Here is a 24,303-nt window from a genome sequence, read left to right as displayed (position 1 = left end):
AGTTTTGACAAAATACAATCTTATAGTCAGGGTCTCTCCAAAACATAGGCCCACATGATTCAAGACAACTGGGAGATGACTTTTGTGTGTGTGTTTGTGTGTGTAAACTAACTACCGAACAATAAATGAAAAGAAATATTGGGATGGGGCGGGGAGACAAAACCTGAGAGATAACACTGATGTGGGTGTGCTGGCGTTGGACTGGGGTAAACACAGTAAAAAGTCTGGCAACACCAGGTTTAAGTCCAACTGATTTATTTGATAGTACACTCACTAGGCCAGAACTCTCCATTCACCTGACGAAGGGACTAACCCGAAAGCTAGTGAGTGTACTATCAGATAACGCTGACCCAGACTGACCACAACACAACACAGAATAGTGAGAATGCTTATCATGTTTCATCAGCATACCTCATTATCCACGTTGAAACGACTGACACAGTTTGTCTCCTTCATCACTTGACGGACTTAATTTAGTGTGCTGATTCCCAGGTACAGAAGGGAGGGGGGCGGGGGGTAAGAATTTTGATACCTGATACTGTTTCTACCTCAACCACTTTAAAGCAGTACTTGCTTTGTTCCAACAGCCGACTGCTAGGAAGATAAAAAATTGTGTGGAGAGACTCTTCCCGCTCAGAAAGGACAGTAGGACTAGGGGGCACAGTCTCAAGATAAAGGGGGGGCGGTTTAGAACGGAGTTGAGGAGGAACTTCTTCACTCAAAGGGTGGTGAATCTCTGGAATTCTCTGCCCGTTGAAGTGGTGGAGGCTACCTCGCTAAATATTTTTAAGACGCGGGTTGATGGGTTTTTGATAAGCGAGGGGATTAAGGATTATGGGGAGAGGGCGGGAATGTGGAACTGAGCCACGACAGATCAGCCATGATCTTATTGAATGGCGGGGCAGGCTCAAAGGGCTAGATGGCCTACTCCTGCTCCTATTTCTTATGTTATGTAAAGCTGTTAACATCCTTGGAACATCCCAAAGTGTGTTACAGCCAATGAATTGTTTCTGACGTAGAGTCACTGTTGATTTGTAGGCAAGCACAGAAATCAATTTGGCTGCAAAAAATGCCCCACAAAATTGAAAGGAAATAAGGAGCAGTTAATCTCTCTCCCGAATGGTTGATAAATACTAACCTGGAAGGTTTCTCCTAAATGTCTTCAGATAATTTCATCGGGTGGAATTTTCTCATTATTCTCAGAGTGGCACAGCAGGTGGGAAAATCAGGATGGAAAGTGTCGACCACAAGGGCAGCTTATTTACTTCGTACGCAACCATGCGATTTACAATTTAAATCTGTAAAACATTACATGTATTACTAGCAAGCCATTTTTATGGCAGAGAAATAGCAGTTCTCTGTATAAAGAGGCTGTGCAGATGAACCTATATGGAGAGTGTAGAAATGCATTCCCTATTAGACATCTGTTCATTTTGTCCATCTGGTTTGCTTTTCTCTCCTTTTCTGCTTGAGAGGGGTGATTGTTCCTCTTTTATGACCTCTACCCAAGTGATTTAGATACAGGTCAAAACCAATGTTTCAAGTCTAAAAGCCAATGAGGGAAAAGCAGAAATGCATAAGATGTCTAAAGTTAGACCCTGTGACACAAGGAAGTGCGGAGTGAAGGCTGAGAACAAAGAATGGAGTGATTCACACTGTGTCACCATTATATAAAAAAACAGGCTGAAGAGATCTTGGAACACAATCCTTTCAGGGATGGAATAATAGAGGAGCTAAAAGTGCATTTAAAGTAAGGAATAAAAGATGAGAGCTATTGATCTTAATGAAAGTTGATTTATCTTTTATCCTTTAAACAGATCGATATACAGTTTACCATGACTGCCAAGCAGATTCCTTTATCTCAAGAGGCTTTAGCTCAGTTCAATCAGGCTCTGTCTGGACATGTTTTGGGATTGCGTCCTCATGCAACCTCCATTTCTACTCGCAGAAGTTCCCAGTCCATAGATGTTCATGCCGGCAAACACCATCTGAATCTGAAGAACATGGATGGAAGGCCACATATCCCATCCAGAAGGAACTCTATTTTAAGTAATGTCAATGTGCCTTTTTCTCACAAAGGCTCGGTGATGCAAGGCAAAAGGCATTCCATGAGCTGGATGACTTCTGGTCAAGTCAGTTTCTCTGGATTGCCTCTGTATCAACCTATCAGGGAAGTGAGATGTGAAAATACTTATAAAGCCCAGCCAGACGAAGGCTGCAAGTTTGATCCCTACAAGGTCCAGAAGATCTTGGAGGAAACTCTTTCGAGCTACCTAGCTGACAATAAATATAATCCTGTAACATGTGTACAACTAGTGCAGAGTTTGACAGACCATATCAGGCTGAAAGTGAAAGATATCAATGTCCCTAGATATAAGCTGGTCTGCAATGTGATGCTGGGTCAGATCAACAATCAGGGAATGCTAATCGTCAGCCGGTGTCTGTGGGATACAATGACCGACAATTTTGCAACAGCTACTTTCAAGAACTCTTCACTTTTTGCTGTTGCAACTGTGTATGGTGTGTATTTTGAGTGACTAACTTACTTAAACAGCCAACTACATTAGACTATTTGATTAATGATCTATTGAGTTGCCTAAAGACTAACCCTACATATGATGCTGATTAATGAAGTTATATTTAATTGTAAGATTATTATATTGCAATTATTACAATGCTCAAGTGACCCACAATTTTGCATTATGATTGATGCTTTGTTATATATGTGAATAGTTAAATGGCACAGTAAATTGCTGCTTGAAGTTGGTAGATTCCTTGCAAAACTATTATTATGTCTCAGTTATGGACATGCATAGATCTTAGGGAAAAGAAAGTGGAAAAGTTGGAAGAAAGGCTAACCTGAGTATTTCAAGAGTGGCAAGGAGAAAGGACCAAAAGCAAATTGTTTTTTTGGATGGAGTAGTGATTATCCAATGCATAAATATGTGTGCTTAATTGAAGGTAACCATAAGGACCTGACAAATTCTGAATTCTAGGAAGCTATACCTGTAGATTAGTTGAAATCATCATTATAAGTCCCTACCTCATACCATGTTTAGACCAAGAAGATAAACATAAAAAATTGAGGAGGCTGTACAGTCTTTCAAGCATTCTCTGTCATTCAATATGATCATGCCTGATTTTTCTACCTCAATTCTACCTTCCTACTCACTCGCCATATTCTTTGACCACCAAGACATCAAAAATCTATCAACTTAAGTTGTCAATGATGGAGTACTCACAATCCTCTGGAGTGTATGAGTCCAATAATTCACAGCCCTCTGAGCAAAGAAATTTCTCTCATGCTCTAGATTCCCCAGCCAGGATGAACAATCTCTCATTGTCTATTCGAACAAGCTACTTCAATGAGATCACATCGCATTCGTCTAAACCCTAGAGAATATGGGCCCAATTTATTCAACCGCATAGAGTCATGGGGAGAATTTTCCAATCGTTCACACCCCGCCACTACTGTCAAACGCACTCAGCCAAACCTCTGTTCACTGCAGGGGAGTTATGATGTAGACACACACCTGACAAAGGAACACCATTTCCGAAAGCTTGTGGGATTACTATCAAATAATCTGGTTGGACTCTAACCTGGTGTTATGAGACTTCTTACTGCAGGGGAACCAGAGAATCCTGCTGGCATGAATGGCTGGAAAATTCTGGCTATGGAGTTTTTCAACTCACAAAGATGCCTTTCAGCTCATTGGCCCAATCTCTCATCAAGAACAATTCTCTCATCTAAGGAACCATTTGAGTCAACCTTGGCTGTACTACCTCCAAGGCAAATATATCTTCCCTTATAAGGATAAAACTGCACAAAATTCTCTTGGCGAGGGCTTCCAAGTATCTGTCTATCCTTATTCATTTAACTGATTACAGTAAGAAGTCTCACAACACCAGGTTAAAGTCCAACAGGTTTATTCGGTAGCACAAGCTTTTGGAGTGCTTTAACTGATTAGTTAGTAATATCAAGTTACTGTCTCCCAACTTGGAGACACCAATTATGAGAGGCAAAAAGATGAAAAGCACACCTCCTTCCCCCAAATTAGCACTTGCACTAAATTCCTGACTTTAGCATTCAGTAATGAAGTACTCTGTCCCTCAATCATTCTGTGCTTCAAATTCTATGCAATAGCTAACACTCCCTACTTGAGAGAGCTAATGACTCACTTGCAAGTTACAACTCCTAAAGCAGATTCTTGCTACAATAATTAACGCTGATTCAGATGACCACTTTCAACTGATTGACAGTTAACTGCCACCATCCCTGACAGAATTTTTTTAACTATAAGTGTCTTAACTAGCCTGTAGTTTATTTTGCAGTCTTAGTGTTTCAAGTCAAATTCTAAATGTTAACCTGAACTACACCTGGGAAATACTTTCTAGAGAGATCCCACTTGCAGCAAATTCCTGGCAGTAGCTCTTTGTTCCCCGATCACGCTTTGCTAAACATTTTTTACAATAGTAAACAAGCAACCTACTTAGAGTTTTGCCACTGGCATACTGTAATCAACCACTAGGAAGTAGAAACTAGCCTAAAGTAACCCAGTCTCCAATTTTCCATCAGACAAAAGCAAATTACTAGATGCTGAATCTGAAACCAAAAGAGAAAATGCTGGAAAATCTCAGTAGGTCTGGCAGCAGACGTAAGGAGAGAAAAGAGCTGACGTTTCGCGTCCAGATGACCTTTTGTCAAAGCTGCCAGACCTGGTGAAATTTTCCAGCATTTACTCTTTTGGTTTCCAATCTTTCATCCATTGGAATAGTTTGTCCTTCTCAAAATCTTCTTTAGAAAGAGCAATTACAATTGGAAATAATGAAAAGCACACATTTGCACCCCAATTTTCCCAGGCTATCAGACTGCTGTCAGCAGTTTTTTTTGTGTACAAAATATTCTCAGAACAACAGGGCGGCAGGTGGCACAGTGGTTAGCACAGCTGCCTCACAGCACCAGGGACCCAGGTTCAATTCTGGCCTCGGATAACTGTCAGTGTGGAGTTTGCACGTACTCCCTTTATCTGCTTGTGTTCCCTCTGGGTGCTCCAGTTTCCTCCCACACTCCAAAAATGTGCAGGTTAGGTAGATTGGCCATGCTAAATTGTCCCTTAGTTTCCTAAAATGTGTAGCTTAGATGGACTAGCCATGGTAAATGATAGGGTGGGGTGTTGGGACTGGGTAAAATAATCTGTCAGAAAGTCAGTACAGACTCAATGGGCCAAATGGCCTCCTTCTGCAGGAATTCTATGATTTTATGAACAATGCTTTGCTTCAAACTGCTCAACTGTAGCTTTGCTGAACGAGTTGCTATATGGGTGTCTTGTGTATCATACGGATATATTCTAATGTTTTGTTGTGTGTATGATGAGAAGTGAAATGCTTGCAGGGGCGGGGTGTTAAAAGTATGCATATCAACAAGAGTCAAAAGTTTACAGTTTTTGCTTGTTTCAGATTCTCACTTGATCAAATACATAATTTCCAGAGAACAGAGTGGACAATTTTCTAGAACTCTACCAACACACTAATGAGTGTCAACCAGATACAATGCCAACAGCTGATAAAGTATTCTGAGGGAAAAGGGCACTGGTTGGATTTAATTGATTGTTGGGAACAGAATATTTTCTGCATGATTAAGCAGATTTTCCCTGTACAGTTAACATTTTCACCACAAAGCATTTGCAAAAACGTGTTATGGAAAATTTGCAAAGAATCGGGAAAGCTGAACGATCATTTTTAAAATGTTGATTGAGATATTGTGAAATATTGCATACCTAACAAGAAATAACCTCAGAGACTGGTAGGTGTTCTGCTTTTAATGTGTTCTCATGTTTGTATATCAAATACATAGAGGAAACCATTGATACTAAAATATAACCTTCACGAGTAAGAGGGTAGCTTTTCTGATGTCATGAGTCTGGTGCATATATTACACCTGTGCATAGTACTTTACATCCATTCCATTGTTTTACTGTTGGCATTTTATTAAAGATCTTTCCTGTGTATTTCTATCTATTGTGTGTTTCTGAACTTTGTTGACTCCAGGCCAGGACTTGGAAACACTAAGATGTTCACCTCATTAAAAAGCCTAGTATTGCACTAGTAAACCATTGTAGCAACTTATTGGGAAAGTGACATAATTAGAGTTCCTGTCTGTCCGATATGTCAAAATTTCCTCTCCTCTAATTAGGTACAATTAACGCTCATTAGAGCGTGAAATGGGAGTAAGACTGTCAGGGTCAAGCACACGCCATTCTATAATTACAACCCAAGAGGTTTCTTTATACAAATTATTCCTCTATATTCGGTGGCACAGTGGTTAGCATTTCTGTCTCACAGGGATGTTCAATCCCAGCTTCAGGTGCCCATCTGCATGAAGTTTGCACATTCTCCCTGTACCTTCGTGAGTTTCCTCCAGGTGCTCTGGTTTCTTCCCACACTCCAAAGATGTGCATGTTACATTGATTGGCCAAACTAAATTCACCCTTAGGGCAGGGTTTTATGGCCTCACTTGTCCCAAAAAAATAAATTCCTGCTGGAGGTCAACAGATCTTCCCATTGTCCGCCCCTCACCTGCTCCAATTCCTGTGGTAGGCGGGGCAGTAAAATTAGTGTCAGGGAAAAAGCAGGGTAAATATATGGGGTTACAGCCTGGGTGGGATTATTGTTGGTGCAGGCTCAATGGAACAAATGACCTCATTCTACACTGTAGGGATTCTATGATTCACAAAACATCTATTTCAATTCAGCCTGTATTTTGTGCAGATTTTGCAGTATGTCTCATATTAGTAAACTATTAGCCATTTTGGGATTTGGAATAAGTGAATTGAGGGCATAAATCAATAATGAAAAAGATGAAGAAAAGAACGTCCAGAGTGGAGTGGGTGGAAATCCATTAATAATTCATGTACAATGAGGAATGCTTTTAAAATTTATCTTTCTGAGCTTTTCTCTTCCATCAATTTTCCATTTCAATTTGATCAAAAGATCCATATCCCAGAGATACTCAAAGGAAGTTTAAATAAGAAATAATTGTCACACATTACATTGGGATTTCTCAACTAGGGTTCCTACATATCCCACTACAGTTTGCAACCTAATTTTTTTAAAGCCATCTCAGCCTTTTTGAGGTGAAGTGTTAGATTCAGCCCATGATAGGATAAGTGTTATCAAACTCTCAGACCAAGCAACCCTGGTATAGAAACAGATCTACAGATAAAACATTAAACTTTGGCAGTAAATCCCAGATGAAACAAGTTTCTAGTATGCAAGTACAAAGCAACTGTTCTTAAACAAAATCATTTAACATTACTTTGCTTTCTAAATTTTTTGTAACTCTATGCAATACCACAAAAGCTTGCCTAATTACATTTTATTTGGAGTTACATTAAAATATTCAATTATAGTATTACTTATAACCAGCAATAAGAACATAACAAGAAATAGGAGCAGGAGTAGGCCATCTAGCCCTTCGAGCCTGCCCCGCCGTTCAATAAGATCATGGCTGATCTGTCGTGGCTCAGTTCCACATTCCCGCCCTCTCCCCATAACCCTTAATCCCCTCTCTTATCAAAAACCCATCAACCCGTGTCTTAAAAATATTTAGCGAGGTAGCCTCCACCACTTCAACGGGCAGAGAATTCCAGAGATTCACCACCCTTTGAGTGAAGAAGTTCCTCCTCAACTCCGTTCTAAACCGCCCCCCCTTTATCTTGAGGCTGTGCCCCCTAGTCCTATTATCCTTTCTGAGCGGGAAGAGTCTCTCCACCTCTATCCTATCCATCCCATTCATCATCTTATATGTCTCAATGAGATCTCCCCTCATTCTTCTAAACTCTAACGAGTACAAGCCTAGTTTATTCAGCCTCTCCTCATAGCTCAACCCCCTGCACAAGCTTTTCCATGAAGACAACACTCCCTTAAGTTGCACCCAAATTAATATTCCCTAAATCATCTAGTAATAATGAAATACTTGGCCAATACAAGGAATCCTGAGGTAAGAAATCCATACTTTACTATTGGCAAGTGACTCAGTTGTGTAAAGCACTTGCAAAAGGTCATGGCTTCCCATCAAAAGGGCAGTGGTGCAAAGAGCAAAACAAGCAAACATTAGTTGAACATTATGTATTGGTTACTTATTGCAGACACAAACCTGGCCTCTAATCAATGACTGTTGGGTCAGGCCACCTATCTACTAGGATGAGGAGCTTAAGCTACCAAGTATGTATAACTTCCATGACAGCTATCTGCTACCAATACATGACACCATTGTTGAGTATTAAAATAGGGGAGAGTTTGTTCCTCAATTTAATTCCCAGTCATACATAAAATAGGGTTCTGGCTGTTGTTATAGCCCTACCAAAATGAAAAGCATTATTGTGGACGGGTGGGCAGAAGAAACAGGTACAAAATTACAAGGGACATAGTGAGTGCAAATAGAAAGGAACTTTTCCTCTTAGGAGGGGCTGGTAAACAGGCATGGATTTGGGTATTGGGCAGGAGATTTAGAGGAAAAGTATTTTCACCCAGGCGAAAGTGGCCTGAAAGTGAGATTTAAACAGCATTTAGATGAGCACTTGAAACACCATTGCAGACAAGGCTATAAACGAAACTCTGGAAAATGGGGTTAGAGCAGATTGGTGCTTGGTCAGCATACATACAATTAGCCAAGGGTCCTCCTTTTGGGCTGTAAGACTTGAAGCCTGTAGCAGGTGCCTGCATGCTTATTTGGGAGTTTTATTTTAAAAAGTCACTTAAGGACATCTTGGAAAATTGTCACTAGTCAGGGTTTTTGAAAACATGGATCTTTGCAAAAATACATCCATTTAGTATTCTTAAAAATGTGTTTTCAATTACATTCAGGAGAGATGTGGGATAATTTTACCCCTCCTCATCTCCTGGCTGACTGCAATAGGATGTATTTTTGGAGTGTTTAACATTTAAATGTATGACGTTAAACAAAAGATACAACAGGCTCTTCAAAAGGAAGAGATTTTGAAGTATAATTGCAACATACTAGATACACATTAGTGGCACAGTAGTAAACACTGCTGTCTCAGTGCCAGAGACCCAGGTTTGATTCCTATCTTGGGCCACTGTCTGTACAGAGTCTGTAGTCTCCCCATGTCTGGATTTCCTCCCACAGTCCAAGAGATGTGCAGGTCAGGGGCATTGAGGGAACATAGCATAGCCAATGTACATGAATAGGGTGTGGAACTAGGGGACTTTCACAGCAACTTAATTGCAATGTTAATGTGAGCCTACTTGAGAATAAATAAATTTAAAACATTTAAAAATGCAACAGGCACTCAAATTGCTAAAGGATAGGGAAACATGTCACTAATTCAAGATGGTGGTTGAAATGTTGCAGGCTGAGGGGATTCCTCAATACACAAATATTCAGGGCAGAAGTTTCTGGTAACTGTAAGCTTCTGATTTTATAATCAAAGTTGGTCAAGCTCCTATAACTATACTCTGGATGGTAAAGTGATTAAACTTCAATTCTCTACCTCTGGTGAATCTTGAGGCAGATCACCCACCACCCCCCTCCCCCACCATGCTGAATAAGAAATGGTTCTCTTATCCCAAACTAACCTACGGGATAGACATTGTGGACTAGAAGTACTTTGATATGTCTGATCAGAAATGATATTGGAACCATTTTCCTTTGCCTATGCAACAGGTTGCCAGAATTGGAAAAAAATGATATATCTTAATATTCCAGTTATGATTAGTCAAATATTTGAAATTCTGTGCAAAAACTACAAAAGGCATGGACACTGGTCCATTGTGAAGGCACAGTGCCAATATTCCATGCTGCTTTTGTAAAGTATCCATCTTCCAATAAGCTTTAAGGCAATTAATTGGCAAACAAACATCAAGAAAAATTTCCAAGATTGTCTGAATTCACAGACAATTGCAATCCTCTTGCTTGTACCCCTACTACTAAAATTGGTACAGACTTGTGTAGGAGCAGAATGTTCAAAAAACAATTCATTAGAATCTCAGCATACTAAGTAAGCCATCAGTTGGAGTGTTCAATTTTGTCAACTACATTGCCAATGGTTTAGGAGTGAAGGACTACTGGAACAGAACTATGGGTGTATGAAGAGGTGAGAAAACTTGCTACTTATGATGAGAGTGGGACAGAAACTAAAATTGAGCAAATTAAAAGGTACCCTTTCCATTGACTTCAGCTAAAGGCTACAGATTTAGAGATGGATAAAACTGAAGTACAATATGCAAAATAAAAACAGCAATTTGTAATGGTTAAAAAAGGGATAAATAGAAGCTAGATCTGTAGTTAAGGGGATTTGGAAAACTCCTGCACAGGCATAGTAAAAGAAAATGGACCTCATCCATAGAATCAAGCTAGGAATAGACTAGGTATACATGGTTTTGCCAGTTTACTCTGCAGTGGTTCTTCCACTCATGGAAAGCCACAGAAGCAAAATTCTGGTCTTCTTCACATCTTCAGCCATTAGAAATTTTCAAGAACAAAATTACATCCTTCAAATTAGTTGCAGACACTTGGAAACTTTTCACCTCAATAGCATGAAAGGACAGGTGTTTGCTTTTAGGAAAAACTTTATTTCAATAAAAAAATTTAAGTCTTACAACACTTTTACAGAATCAGTTGCATTCTGTCCTTTTAAAAGAAAAATAAATAAATACAAAAATAAATAGGCTCATTTAATACTTGCATAAACATAAATAAGACCAGATTTATTAAATACTGGAGGAAATTGAGAAGCCTCACTAGAGGCATAGATAAATATAGGAATGAGTGAGCTGATCAATTAAGTCTCAGTTGTACCACATTTTCCTTTGTCACTCTCCCCTGAACTTGGTAATAAGACAATCTTTTATATTTCAATTACTCCAATTTAACCATTTCCTATTGATGACAGTTTTTTTTCTATTACATAGGAAAAAGCTATATTCAGCTGATCTATACAAAAACATTAGAATGTGGTCTTGCTTCTCCCAACCAACCCTCTCCCCTTCCTCATGCAACAAAGCAGACAAGATACTAGACAGCCCACCCACATCCCATACTACGAACAACATGGCTCAAGTTTTCCTACCAAGAGAGACTGCATACATTGTCTGCAGAGTGGAGAAATATCTAGTACCACAAGTTTACCTTAAATGAGACTGTACATGGAGCATTTTATATTAGACACAATCACCACTACACCAAGCTGACAGTGCTGTAGCAAAACAAACTTGCTCCACAAAGGCACTTGGATCTCAACCTCTGGAGGATACCAAACTGCTGTTTCCAATTACTTACAAGAGGCAGTGAAAAGGTCACTTGTGCAAAACCACTAAGCATTGGCCTTTACAATTTCAAACAAGGATTTTGATTTCAAATATTTCAAATGAAACCAGGAAGAAACAAATGGGGGAACATTGATCCATTCTCAACTATATCAAACCCTGGCTTAAATGAATTAAGTAGACTGTTGATCTGTCTTGCACCCTACCCTAATTAAGCCAATGTAGATCCCACTGTTCATGTTTTCTCATGGCAGGTTTACAGTTTGATTCCATGTTAGCAGAAAACTGTTCCAGTTGAGATGACAGTCATTTTGCCTGATATCCTGATGGGAAAAGGATTTTTCCTTTAGTCTAAAGTTTTAAAAACACAAGTCTGCCTTTGACAGTAAGTGGGAGTCATCACATTAGACACTTTCCATGCCAGTGATCAGATGATCATTAACTGAGCTACACTGGAGTAGCAGCTTTAATATAATTCTTATTCCAGGGTAGTAATTAGTAAACCATCCTCATCTCATCACTGCTCACTGAAAAATCTTTCAAACCCTTAAGTACAAGGGAGGGAGTGGAAAACCAAATAAAAATAACTTCAATAACAGCTCAGTTGTGCGTACACATCCTTCTCATTACAGTAGTGACATTTAAACAGATGCAAGATTATAAAGCACCAATAGTTAGACTTGATTCTACATCCCCCTGCAAATAACAGCAGCTAATTGTTGCCAGGCACTGGCCTGATAATAGCTCAGTATCTTGCATTCTGTAAAAAAAACTCCATTGCAGAAGTATATCAATGTTTGTCTCCCCTCCCAAGGTTTTTGATTATATTTAAGAGGCTGTCTTCTGCTGCTGTAACAATGTCAGTGTATATGTCAGACGATGGTAGAGCTCTTGTGAACAGCCCAGTTCCATTATGGTGCTCAGTTTGTATGTGCAGGCAATACGATCCTTGTTGATGTATGTAAGCAGGTACAAATGGTCATCTTTGCATAGAATGAGCTTTGTGTGATCATGATAAAAGTTAACCTGATAAGAGAAAAGGGACAGTTTAGTACAATAGTACGTATTGCATATGAGCATTCTATCCCAAAGCTGGAAAGAATATTTCTAGTGCTTATTTTAAAATTGAACTTAAGGCACCATACCAGCATCAGATTCATTTCATACAATGAGAATTTAGTTGCCAAGTTCACTCAAGTTTCAGATCCTTTTGCCTTCTTGCTTCAATGATTTAACCAAAGCTATATGAAACACTAGTACATTGTATCAAGTGGTGTTAAGTGACTGATGGTTAAACCATAGCCCAGGAGGGGTAGAAGTAGGCAAAGCAACAGCCACCAATAGTTAAATTATATAAACTATATTTAAAACCATTAATTACCTGTAAAGTGCCATTGTTGAACAACATCAATAGGGAATAATCAGTTTTAACCCACTGCAACAGGAACAAAGATGGATCATGGCACTCCTCAAGGAATGTCTTGGGCAAGTCACCTCCCTGCAGAAACAATTGAAAGGCTTAAAGATATGTACATTTAAAGTAGTTACTGCATCAAGATTTGATTCAAGCACTTGCTAAAGCCATGGGGAGAGCAAGTACAGCAACAGGCAGCCTCAGCAAGTCCTGACATCTGCATGCTAGCGTTCCACAACCTGATGAAGGCCTGACTGCCATTCCTGATTCTTGGCATTGCTAGTGTGGAACACTAGCTTTGCTGAGAATCAGGTGTGATCAGTCAGGTCTTTGTCAGCAGGTTGAAAAATCACTTTCATGCCAGCCTCCAGCAGAAAATTGTGGGAAATTTACACCAGCCTCCTGCTGAATTCTTTCCAGCCTTGCCTTGAACCTGTTGGCAGGGGCATGGGAAAACTCCATCCTTTGGAGTTGGAGATACAGAACTTCTATTCAAATTAATTGTAACTGCAATTTAAACCAATAGCCTCACCTCCAAAAGCATGTACATTACAAAAATGAAATACTGGTTTTGTGGACCAAAATATCTCAATGATGTTACACAACTCACCTCCATCAAATTTTCTTCCATGTAGTTGGCAAAGTATTGGACAATTGTCATCTGTTTCACCAGCTGTTCTGGAATTGCAGAGGCGGAGAAGGAAAAATGCTGGTTGCTATTGAGGTAATAATACACATTCCTGTGAAGAGAAACAGAAAAAAAAAGTTCAGTGACTGGGAATCATGCTCAAGATAACAGAAATTTCACAGACATGACAAATTACTTTGCAAATCTAAAAAGTGAAAGAAACCAAGAATTGGTGCAACAAAAGATCAACGCAAGAAGGTTTAATCTCAACATGTGCAAAAGCCAACACTTAATACATTAGGCAGCGTTCAAAACACGAGTTGGCTGGACATAGCTTCTTTCGATCTCCTGAAGGGGAGATAAATCTTTAGAATCAAAACAATGTAATTGGGCAAGATATTAACACTCACCTTCGGTCTGCAGAGAGGCTCATATGAGTTCCATCATTGAACAGGACACCAATACTGCGATTAGACAACTGGTAACCAAAGCCATATTTATTGGAGTAGTCAACCCATTTAGTAACCCACAAGAAGGGTTTGGACCTATGTAGACTGTGCCCTATTGGGTTCTTTTTCACTGCAAGAGAACAAAGTACACTAATTTAGTAGGGCTTCACAATATCCAAGCTAATTAAGAGGAACAATGTTTCACCCTAGAAGATACAGGTAGGTTTCAGCCAAATTTGACAAAGTGACAAGGGTTCCAACACTTTATAGTACTTGTACTTGTGCACAAGTCGTTGCCATGCTTTAGTGCTTACTGTCCAATCTACTTCACAGGGAAGGTCAGGAAAATTTGCATTCATTCATTTCTAGAAGGCTGCATTACAAGGCTTTATTTGCCACTCTGCAAGCTGAATAGACACCATTGGAAACCAAAGGATTCAGATTTTTAAATCCTGCTGTTTTTGTTCAGTGGATACAAAGTTGAAGATGTAAATGTACCTGGTGGCATGGATGAAAGACAGCTTTTGAGAACATGGGTAGCAGCATCTGCTATTTGCTGAGTTACAGGCCCCTCTTCAGCAGCTGAAAAACAAGTACATTAACATTCAATCACTAAGCTGATATTTCATCCATTGTGTAGCTGGCAGTAGCCATATTTGGCAAACTATTAATAATTCTTCATAGAAATGGTACATTTTACTGGAAAAGTTAGACAGCTGACTCAATCTTCAAAAGTTTATCAAGCTGAGGACCATCCAATTATGCTCACTGGTATTAACAATTCAACACAGTCCAGCTTCAATCCCAATTATGGGGCTCACTGTTGAGCAGGTCCCAACCAATTATCCATTTATACTATTGCTCACTTAATGTGGAAGGAAGAAAGCTAATCTAGGGAGATTAACAATTAACCAGGTTCACATGGGACATACAGGAACAGGCCATTTGGCCTACCTGGTCCATGTTAATATTTATGCTCAATTTGAACCTAAACTTCCAATATGCAAGAATGTTCAGTTACTTCAGGACCAACTCACTTTCACAGTTAGCACCAGCAGGCCCAACGGTAGATTTTTGTGACCCTTCCTCTGCTGTTTCCTTAGGGAAGGAGTTTGCTGTTTGACCAGTTGGAAATGTGCGCTAAAAAGGAGACAAATATAATTGGTATCAATTCATCTTTGAGATAGTGACTCACTTAGCAAAGATACTAATACAATCTGTGAAATAGGTTGCTGTGGCCAGCATCTAGGCTGGAAAAAAAGTGACAAATTCCTGCAGAAATTACAATATACTGATTAAAGGCTTGGGCAAGAACAGGAAATAAATTGTTTGCAACACCAGTTAAGTAGGTTAAGTGCACATACAGGAAGCCACAGAAGATTCCAACATAAGGAAATGCATTCCTCCTTTTATCTCATTTTGCATATAAAATTAATTTGAGTCATTGATCTCAAAAGAATGATTAGCACTGTTTATGTTCATTACAGCATTTAACATTTACTTGAGTTTACTCAAGTTTTAAAAACAGTGCTGCACAGTTGCAATGGCAAATGTTAAATGCTGTAATGAACATAAACAGTGCTAATCATTCTTTTGCGATTAGAATGACTAATTTTATATGCAAAATGAGATAAGGAAATGCATTCCTCAATACTCAAGTTTTGATGATATGTCATAGGAAATACATCTTGTTCTTTGTAAGAGCCATGAAAATTGCTCCCAAAAATTGGATTGTTTGCTTTTGAAAAATGTTAAGTGTACCAAATATTTGCTACCACAGAGTGATGCAACAAGACTGGAATTACTATGATCAAAAGGGCAAAGCACCACTAAAAAGTGTGTCAGGAAGTCCGAATCTTCCTAGTTTAAATGCAAGTGCTTCAACTGAAACAGAATCAGAAAGGGGCCATTAGGCACATCAAGTCTGCACCAAATTCAAGAGCATCCCACCCACACTCACGCCTGTAACCCCATGCATTTATCATGGCCAAGTCACTTAATCTGCACCTTTTAAACTAAGGGAGGAAACTGGTACTCCTAGACATGGAGAACAAGTAAACTCCAGTCATCCAAGACTGGTATCAAAACTGTCTCTGGTGCTAACCACTGCCATCCTACAGCTACAGAAAACCTAGTAATTGAGGAACAGACAAATAGATTTGCTTCTACCAGGGAGAAAAAAAAAGAAAATTTAAAGGCTCAGTTATAACTGGAGTCACTTACTGGGAGATCCATGATAATTAAGGCTTCTCATGCATTTGATTTTTGTGGGTTTACACTTTTGAAGTTAGTACTGAAAGTTAAACACTTATTCCTACCTCTGTTGCATTTTCAGTCTTATAGCTCATCTGTCTGTGGATGGAGGTCTTCATAAGATCTGCAGCAAGCTTGGAAATATCATCCTTTTCCACACAGATGGTTTTAGTATCTGCAATTCAGGCATACAAATCTTGATTAAAATTTTAAAAATCCAACTATGCCAGCAAATTTAATACAGATCGCAAAGAGATATTTGCATTCTGCATTGGAGAATCTGAAACAAGCCAAAATGCAGACGGAAGTGCACATGATACCATCAGAAACCAAGTTTCCCTCCCCCACTGTTAAAACATCTTCACATTGGAAACAATTACTGTGACACTTAAAATAATCCTGCCCTCAAGAATCAGACCTGTAAAATATACAGCTTTACTGGCAGAGATAAAGAAATCCAGTCTTTGTAACTGGATATTCAGGTCACATGCATTCACTGCAAATCAACATGTGGTTCAGGAAGACAGAAGGGATCATTTTACTTCTAAAAACTTAAAGACTCTATTTTAAAAACAATATAGCCAAGCCAATTGAAGCATTAAGCAGATGAACTGCTAGAGATTGTCAATAAACATTTCTCATGTGCTGTAGCTGGTTTTGTTCTGACTTCAAGTTATTAAAGACCAGACCTTAATACTTTAACATGGTAACACTCCCACACTAACCTTTTGGGCTCTTTTTCCTAAAGAAAGCCTCTGTAAACTTTTTGAAGAAGTTTTTAGTGGGTGTTGGGCTACTTAATTCAGGAACCATCAGACAGCTGCTAGGATGGAGCACATCAGGTATAAAGCCCTGAACAAGAGGAAGAAAAAGAATTGAAACATCCTCACTTCCAGGTGAACGTGCATCATTATGTTCCAAAACAAAAAATCAGAACAGAGCAAAGTCAATGCAAACAGCCCAAGATCCTATTTTAGAATGAACTCTTGATTTAGGTATTCAATTTGAGCTATAGATGATTTCAGATAATAGTGACAGACAACTTCATTTATACTCCCCACCCAACACATCTCCAAGATCATGCATCTTGAACAAGGAAATTCTCCCATATCACAGCCGAGTGGGAGGGAAGATATCGAAATACTCAAAGAGACTGACTAGTTTACATCAGTCTATGCTCACAATAGATCTACATTTTAGAACAATTAGGAACCAGCACCACTGTTTGCAGTTAGTGCTGGAACTATTCCCAAATAGACACCCCCACCTCAGTATATAATCCCAATTTCAGAAACCTCCTTACTTTTGTAAAAAAATCATGGTTCATAATTTGATCCAGAGTAGGCCGTTGTTCTGGGTTTTTCTTCAAAATACTGCCAACGAGATCCTTAGCAGCAACTGAAAATGATGATGGCATGGTGTACTCAACCGCTCGAATACATCTGTAGGTGTCTTTGAGGTCAGAGGTCTCAAAGGGTGGCCGACCAAACAACATAGTGTACCTACAAACAAGAGAATACCATTTATAATCAAGAGCACATATCCTCAGAAAATTCATGTAAAAGTTGGCTGCAGGATGGGATGAGCAGATCTAGGGTTTGTTGAACATTCACACTTCAGATGTATTTTTAAGTCTCAACATTTAATGTCAGCATTCAAGGCAGGAAGTAGTGGTTTGGCTGTTAATGCAAATAAACCTTGTTTGCTCAAACTTGATCAACATCTTAGTTAAAAATAGTCTTAATTCTCTGTGGTGGTTCACTACTATTCCACAACCTCAGGTTGCTGTACAAAATGAAAAGAAAAGAACTTACATTACACAGCCCAAAGACCAGATGTCAGCCTCAGGACCATGACCTTGTTTGTTTAGCACTTCAGGGGCCAGATAGTTGGGAGTACCACAGATAGTCCTGAAAAAAAATTCAGACGTCACAATTTGTTCAACCAGTTGGAGTAACCAAGCAAAGCCAATTGAAATTACAACTTCTCTGCAAGTTGGGAGCTTTTGTTAAAAAAAAGCACTTGATATTTCTAGGACTGTCATATTCAAGGTGTGCACAATCCACATTGTACTCCAATAGTTGTATGGCACAGTGGTTAGCACTGCTGCCTCCCAGTTCCAGGAAGCTGGGTTCAATTCTCAGCTTGGATCACTGTCCAAAAGTCTGTGGATTTCCTCCCACAGTCTAAGGATGTGTGGGATAGGTTGACAGGCAATTTATCATGACCACTTAGTGACTTGGGATGTGTAGATTAGAGGGGTAAATATGTGGGATCACTATTCGTGCAGACTCAGCTGAATGGCCTCCTTCTACACTGTAGAGATTCTATGAGTCGATTCAGAATTGTGCAGTTGTTTTACAACTTGCCACAATTAGAAATTTAGACTCCCTCCTTGTGTTTTTCACACTCCTTACTCTGCCCACTGGACACAAAGTCAGATCATGTCAGTAACATTAAGGCAAACTTGTACAAAACTAATCACACACCTCTTCCTCTGGTCAACTGGTAGAAGCTTTGTTGCCAAACCAAAGTCTCCAACTTTCACTTCCATGTTCGCATTAATAAAAAAATTACCTATAGGAGATGCAAAACAAAAAGTGGTTTAAAAAAATGTGGCACCACCAAAATTGCATTCATACTTAGCTGGTTTAGTGCCTGTCAATGACCTGACCCAGTGGATGACAATTTATACCTCTTCAGAAGGCAGATGTATTGACTAGTCTTTGAAGTGGGCCTGTTCGGAGAAATCACTTCCAGAAGAAGTGATTCTCAACTAAAATACAGTTCTACAGATTTAGTTGCATTCCATCATCTTAACTGGACAGCAATAGTCTAATCATACAAGTTTACCCCAATATTCATAGATGCATTCTTCTATCAGGAGAATTTTTCCTTCCCTAACCCAGGGACACCAAAACTAGGTATAGCATTCAGAGCTTGGAGTTACTGGCCCAATCAATTTCAGAATATTTATTGATTATACAAACCTAGCTTGAGGTCTCTGTGAAGGATATCCCGAACATGGAGGTACTTGAGGCCCAAGATAATCTGTCTGAGGTAATACCGGACTTCGGGCTCTGTTAAAGTTCTTCTTGCTTTTAATATATGTGCTAATGACTGAAAGACAAAAAGAATGATAAGAGATTTCTACTTGCAAGATAGGCCCAATATGCACTCATGTTTAGCCTAAGTTGTGACACAGTGATATGGTTTAATGGATTCATAGTCCAGAGGCTTAGGCTAATACTCTAGAGGCATGGGTTGAAATTCCATCACAGCAGCTGGTAACTTTAATTACTAAAATCTGCAATTGAAAGCTAGTTTTGGTAATTTTGTGGTCCCCATTACTATCAGTTGTTGTAAAAGCCCATCTGGTTCATCAATATCCTGAAGGGAAGAAAATCTACCATCCTAACCCAGTATGGCCTACATGTGACTCCAGACCCACAATATGGTTAACCCAATTAACCCCCTGCAATGGCCGAGTTAGACACTCCATTCAAGGGCAATTAGGGCTGGGCAACAAATGCTTGTCTTGCTAGTGACATCCACATCCTGAGAAATTGTGTTATATTATCCTTGGTTCTCAATGCCCTTTTTATTGAAGAGTGCATTCGAGAGACTTCAGACAGTGGGCAATTCAATTGTGCAACAATTTGGGATTCCACACTTTGGGGGAACTGGCAAACATGGTATATAGTCATCAACACAATTCTACACACCTTGTGACTGCAATGCTCTAGAAAAATATAAATATTTTCATCATCTTCAAAGTTATGGTAGAATTTCACTATATGTTTGTTAGACAGGGATTTGTGGAGTTCAATTTCCTTTTCAATCTGTAAAAGAGGAAAAACAAAGGTGATTCCAGGTTGCCATAGGTATAATTCCAGCTTGAAGCAAGCACCAATATCTTGGGACACAAATGCCAGACCACAACCACACCATCCTAAGATGTGCACTGGCTAAGGTTCATGACTGGTGGTCCTCTTAAGGTCAAAGAGAATAAACAAACTCAAACTAAATTAGGACAAGTAAAAAGGGGCAGCTCCCCAAAAGAAAGGGAGCAGCCCAAACAAAGACAAAGTACAAAGGAACCTTAAACATCAAATTAAAATGTGATTATTCAGGTCAATAATCCACTCCATTCCTGCAGTGCCCAACAAATGCCAAAGAGGTCAACTGCACCCATGGACACTGCATGCTCCCTCTCCAGGGACACCTGGCCACAAATGTAGCCACGGTAGAGGGGCAAACAGTCAGGATGGACAGCCCCCTCGATCACCTGCTGCCTGGACCTGTAAATGGCATGTTTCGCCAGGCCCAGGAGCAGGTTTGTGAGAAGGTGCATCCTGACCCTCCCCTCTCTGCACCAAGTGTCCTTAGATCAGGAGTGTGGTACTGAAGTGCAAACAAAACAACAATAAAAGATTTTCAGAAAAACAAAGGGAGTGCAAACTAAGACACGAAACAGACATGCTCCACAAGACCATAGAGGGGCAAGCTTCAGAGCCTATGAACCAGAGAATCCTACAGTTGTGCAGAACTGCTGCACGCTAGGTGCAATTCTCTTCCAAGGAGAAGAGGTAGAGCTTTATTAAAACCACTGAAGCATCTAAGATATAGTACATTATGAATGATGGATTATGGCAGTTGAACAAGCAATTTTTACCTTATCTTTCTGGTGAGGTTTTGACACTCGGGAATGTGGAATAACTTTAACTGCATATACCCTGTTATTGGCGAGATCGACCATTTCATAGCACCTTGCAAATCCACCCTAAGGAAAGAAACTTGATGTTAAGATTGTAAATCCAACCCCAACTGAGTAACATGCCCACCCTCATCTGTAATAAGAGATGTAGAGCCCACCTGATCTGTAAAAATGAACTGTTACTATGATTGTGCTATCTGAATAAATCATGGATAACTACAATGGAGAATAAGGTTCTACAAGATGATGCAGCAAGCTAGTCATAATGGTAGCTTTATTTGGTGTATATTCTTTAATCCATCAACTCTTAAAATTCAAAAATTTAAATCAATTCTTCATGAAGATTGAAGCAGCTTCAGAAGGTATAAAGCTTATTCACATTGGACAAATCGTTGGATCAATATTGAAAAGGTGCAAAGCTATTGGATATTTCTTCAAATAGATTCTAAAGCTGGGATTATGCAGAAGACATTCCCCTCAACCTATACAGAATGCCCAGTGAAGATGATTGTCCACATGCAACACAAGTGCTTGCAATGGTTCATACTGATCTTTATAACTGTCTCAGTCAGGTTTACAGCATGGAAACAGGCCCTTGGCCCAACATATCAATGCTGCCTTTTTTTTGAAAGGCCCCAAAGCTAATCCCATTTGCCCACATATCTTTATATCCACCTTACCCATGTAAGGAAGTGCTTTTTAAAAAACTGTAGCTGCTTCTACAACTACTTCTGGTGGCTTATTCCAGTCACTCATCACTCTCTGAAAAGAATTGCCCCCCCAGACTATTTTGTATCTCTCACCTTAAACTTATGCCCTCTAGTTTTAGGCTCCCCTACCTTTGGGAAAAGATATTCACTATCAAGCTGATTTATGCCCCTCATTTTATAGGTCCCCAAGATCACCCCTAAGCCTCCCATGCGCCAGAGAAAAAAGTCCTAGTTTATCCAGCCTCTCCTTAAAAAAACCAAGCACTGCTTGCATCCTAGTAAATCTTTCCTGCACTCTTTCTAGTTTAAGGTCCTTTCTTTGAGTGCAGACACAGCTTGGATAAGGTACTAGGGTCATGCAACTTGAAACATGCTATAATTTCAAGGGGGATTGTTGTTTTTTTCCTTAGATTGAGAGAGCAAGACAACCTCTGCAAGCAGCTGGGCTTAATATTGTCCAAGTTTGGGGAAAAACAGTACACCGCTAACAGCACTCCTCCAGCCTTGTGGCTTGGCAAACACTTGCCACTTCCAAAATTTATAAGAAATCAGAACTAGAAGCAAGAGTAGACAATCTGGCCCCTTGAACCTGCTCCACCATTCAATAAGATCATGGCTGATCTTTTCATGGACTCAGTTCCACTTGCTCACTATAACCCTTAAATCTTTTACTGTTCAAAAATTTATCTATCTTGCCTTAGAAGCATTCAATGAGATAGCCTCAATTGCTTCACTGGGTCAGGAATTCCAGATTCTCAACCCTTTGTGAGAAGGAGTTCCTCCTCAACTCAGTCCAAAATCTGCTTCCCCTTATTTTGATAGCCCCGAAGGATGGCTAGATGGGAAACATGGCAATATTCAGTGCCTCAGATAGCCTTCAAGCAATCAGCATCAGGCATCAACCCATGTCAAATTATTGTCATTCCAATTTTTAATTTCTTTTCCTGCTTTTGGTTCATGCACAGCTTCAAAGTATGAAGCTCACCAGTATTCATTTGTATAGGAAAGTGATATATAGTGTTACTAGAGCAAAAGATTCACAGGTCCTTAGACAACTCCTTCCTCACTTTGTATTTAGTTGTCAAAATAAAATTCGGGAGGGCGGGAGAAAGGCGGCGAAGTCTTCCCATTTATGGTTAAGGACGAGCTAGTGAAAGCAAGCTGTGAGGACAGCAACTCAAATTGAAGAGCAGCACAGAATAGGGTAGCTTTTGTTCAGATAGCACACCAGGGGATGTTAAATGGATTTACAGGCGCTATACAAGTGCAAGTTATCTTTGACTTTTAAAAAAATTACTAAATTCAAGTTGTCAGATATTAGATAAATAGGAACTCCCCCAACCAGCTCTGTTATGTTGTTCTTTGGCTAAAGCGGAAAGTCAAATAAGACGCTAGCTGGAATATTTTGAGTTTTCCCCCTTCAATCTTTAATAGTGATGGAAAGACGTTTCCGCTTCCAGTGGTAGGAATTCGGCACACGTGGCATTATGAACTTACTGGAAAATTCTTCCTAGGGTTTTTTTTTAAAATGAAAAATACAAAGAGGCCAAACGTTTTTTCCTTCCGGGGATGTTTAAAAGATTCCCAACCCCAAAAATCTGCAAGCGCAGAAATCAGTGAGGTCATGCAGAACCTAAGCAACGATTCGGAATACCAGCCCCATCCAAATTCGCATCATCTTAAAGACTCAGTGATAGGTTGGGACCAGCCCATTGAGAACAGTCCAGACAATTAACAACAGGGGCTATTAATTTAGAAGTTCCGAGTTACTTATTCAGCTTGAATGTAAAAGCCCCACTATTAACCCACATTCACACCTGGCTTTACGCAATTGAGCCACTTCCTAAAGTACAATGAATGATAAACGACCCCCCGCTACTTAGCTACAGTTGGTTTTAAATTACTCAAAGGGAAATGTCACTTAGAGATTAAGAAAAGTATTTTAGACACGCACATTCGAGCCGCTTGTTCCTTACGACACTGCGGGTTTTAACCAATTATGCTACATTTTAGAAACAAGATCAACCTTATTTCCTTTAAAATTATTCAAAAATACATTTTAAAAAGTGATTTAGTAGACTCAAGGTCACTTGTAAAGTGGAAACAGTCCTCATTAAACCCCTGCTTTACAGGTAATGTCACCATTTGTACTCCAAGCACGAGATTTTAAGATTGAATAAACCGCTCACAAATCGAACAGAAGCAATAAACTTTCAGCCCCTGGGCGCAATAAAGAATTTAGTGAAAAAAAAATCTCTTGCACTACTACAGCCACTGCCCCAACCTTCTTTATGCTGTTGTGGAAAATGCTTTTCAGCACAAAGCTTGTACCTTTCCGAGCAGCCGCCCTCGACAGTAACATTTGCCGGTCTTGGGAGCGGTAACCGTCCGGCACAAATCAGGCTTCTCCCGGGTAACTTTAGAGTGCGGGCAGCCACCGCCCGAAGCTTTCTGAACTTCCGAACTCATTCTTGTGAATGACTATCAAATATACAAAAAGAAAACGAGAGGGGGGGGGGTGGGAAAAGAGAGAGACAGCAATCCCAGTTCTGACCGCCCGATAACTCCACTGCCCCTCGCTACCAGACTGAGTTGAGAATGAGAGCAGACACGTGGGCAGGGAATCCCTGCCGCTACTTTATAGTGTTACACTTCGCCGGCTGACGTCACAGAGGCAGGATACCCCCCCTTTGGGGCGGGGTTAGACTGTAGACGGCATTCTGATTGGCCCTCGTCCCCTTCCAGCCCCGCCCTGTTGCCCGTGTCGCGCTGCCGGCGGCGCCGCTCTCTCTGTTCAATGTGCTTTGTGTCAGTGCCGTCAGGTCGCTAAGGCAAACATCCGCCTG

The 24,303-nt window shown here is 39.9% G+C and overlaps 2 protein-coding genes across 2 annotated transcripts in view; one reads left to right on the top strand and one right to left on the bottom strand.

Moving 5' to 3' along the window:
* dynlt4 (dynein light chain Tctex-type 4) overlaps nt 1-3,313 on the top strand; it is a 263,595-nt gene extending 260,282 nt beyond the window's left edge. Inside the window, exon 2 of the mRNA XM_080196543.1 lies at nt 1,818-3,313. Coding sequence (XP_080052669.1) covers nt 1,818-2,537 — 720 coding nt within the window. The 3' untranslated portion in view covers nt 2,538-3,313. The remainder of the gene's footprint in view (nt 1-1,817) is intronic.
* A 7,259-nt stretch (nt 3,314-10,572) lies between these two features.
* plk3 (polo-like kinase 3 (Drosophila)) lies at nt 10,573-24,045 on the bottom strand. The gene is made up of 15 exons (XM_080195364.1): nt 23,789-24,045; nt 20,706-20,813; nt 19,756-19,872; nt 19,021-19,150; nt 18,520-18,607; nt 17,845-17,940; nt 17,334-17,532; nt 16,756-16,882; nt 16,096-16,205; nt 14,815-14,917; nt 14,276-14,359; nt 13,739-13,907; nt 13,311-13,440; nt 12,668-12,784; nt 10,573-12,312 (listed from the first exon to the last, which is right to left on the bottom strand). The coding sequence occupies exons 1-15, from the start codon at nt 23,924-23,926 to the stop codon at nt 12,115-12,117; spliced, it is 1,914 nt and encodes a 637-aa protein (XP_080051490.1). The 5' UTR covers nt 23,927-24,045; the 3' UTR covers nt 10,573-12,114.
* Nucleotides 24,046-24,303: the final 258 nt, after the last annotated feature.

The sequence above is a fragment of the Carcharhinus amblyrhynchos genome, chromosome 9 (assembly GCF_965287045.1).
Source record: "Carcharhinus amblyrhynchos chromosome 9, sCarAmb.v2.hapA, whole genome shotgun sequence".
NCBI lineage: Eukaryota > Metazoa > Chordata > Chondrichthyes > Carcharhiniformes > Carcharhinidae > Carcharhinus > Carcharhinus amblyrhynchos.
Note: the sequence above shows the minus strand (reverse complement) of the source record. Positions and strands in the feature narration are given on the sequence as shown.

Coding starts and splice junctions, on each gene's coding strand:
- plk3 (XM_080195364.1), bottom strand. CDS start 23,926: ATGAGTTCGGAAGTTCAGAAAGCTTCGGGCGGTGGCTGCCCGCACTCT. Junction 18,608..19,020: donor TCACAGAGACCTCAAGCTAG/GTTTGTATAATC, acceptor CATCTCCTATAG/GTAATTTTTTTATTAATGCG. Junction 16,206..16,755: donor TAGGAAAAAGAGCCCAAAAG/GTTAGTGTGGGA, acceptor CCTGAATTGCAG/ATACTAAAACCATCTGTGTG.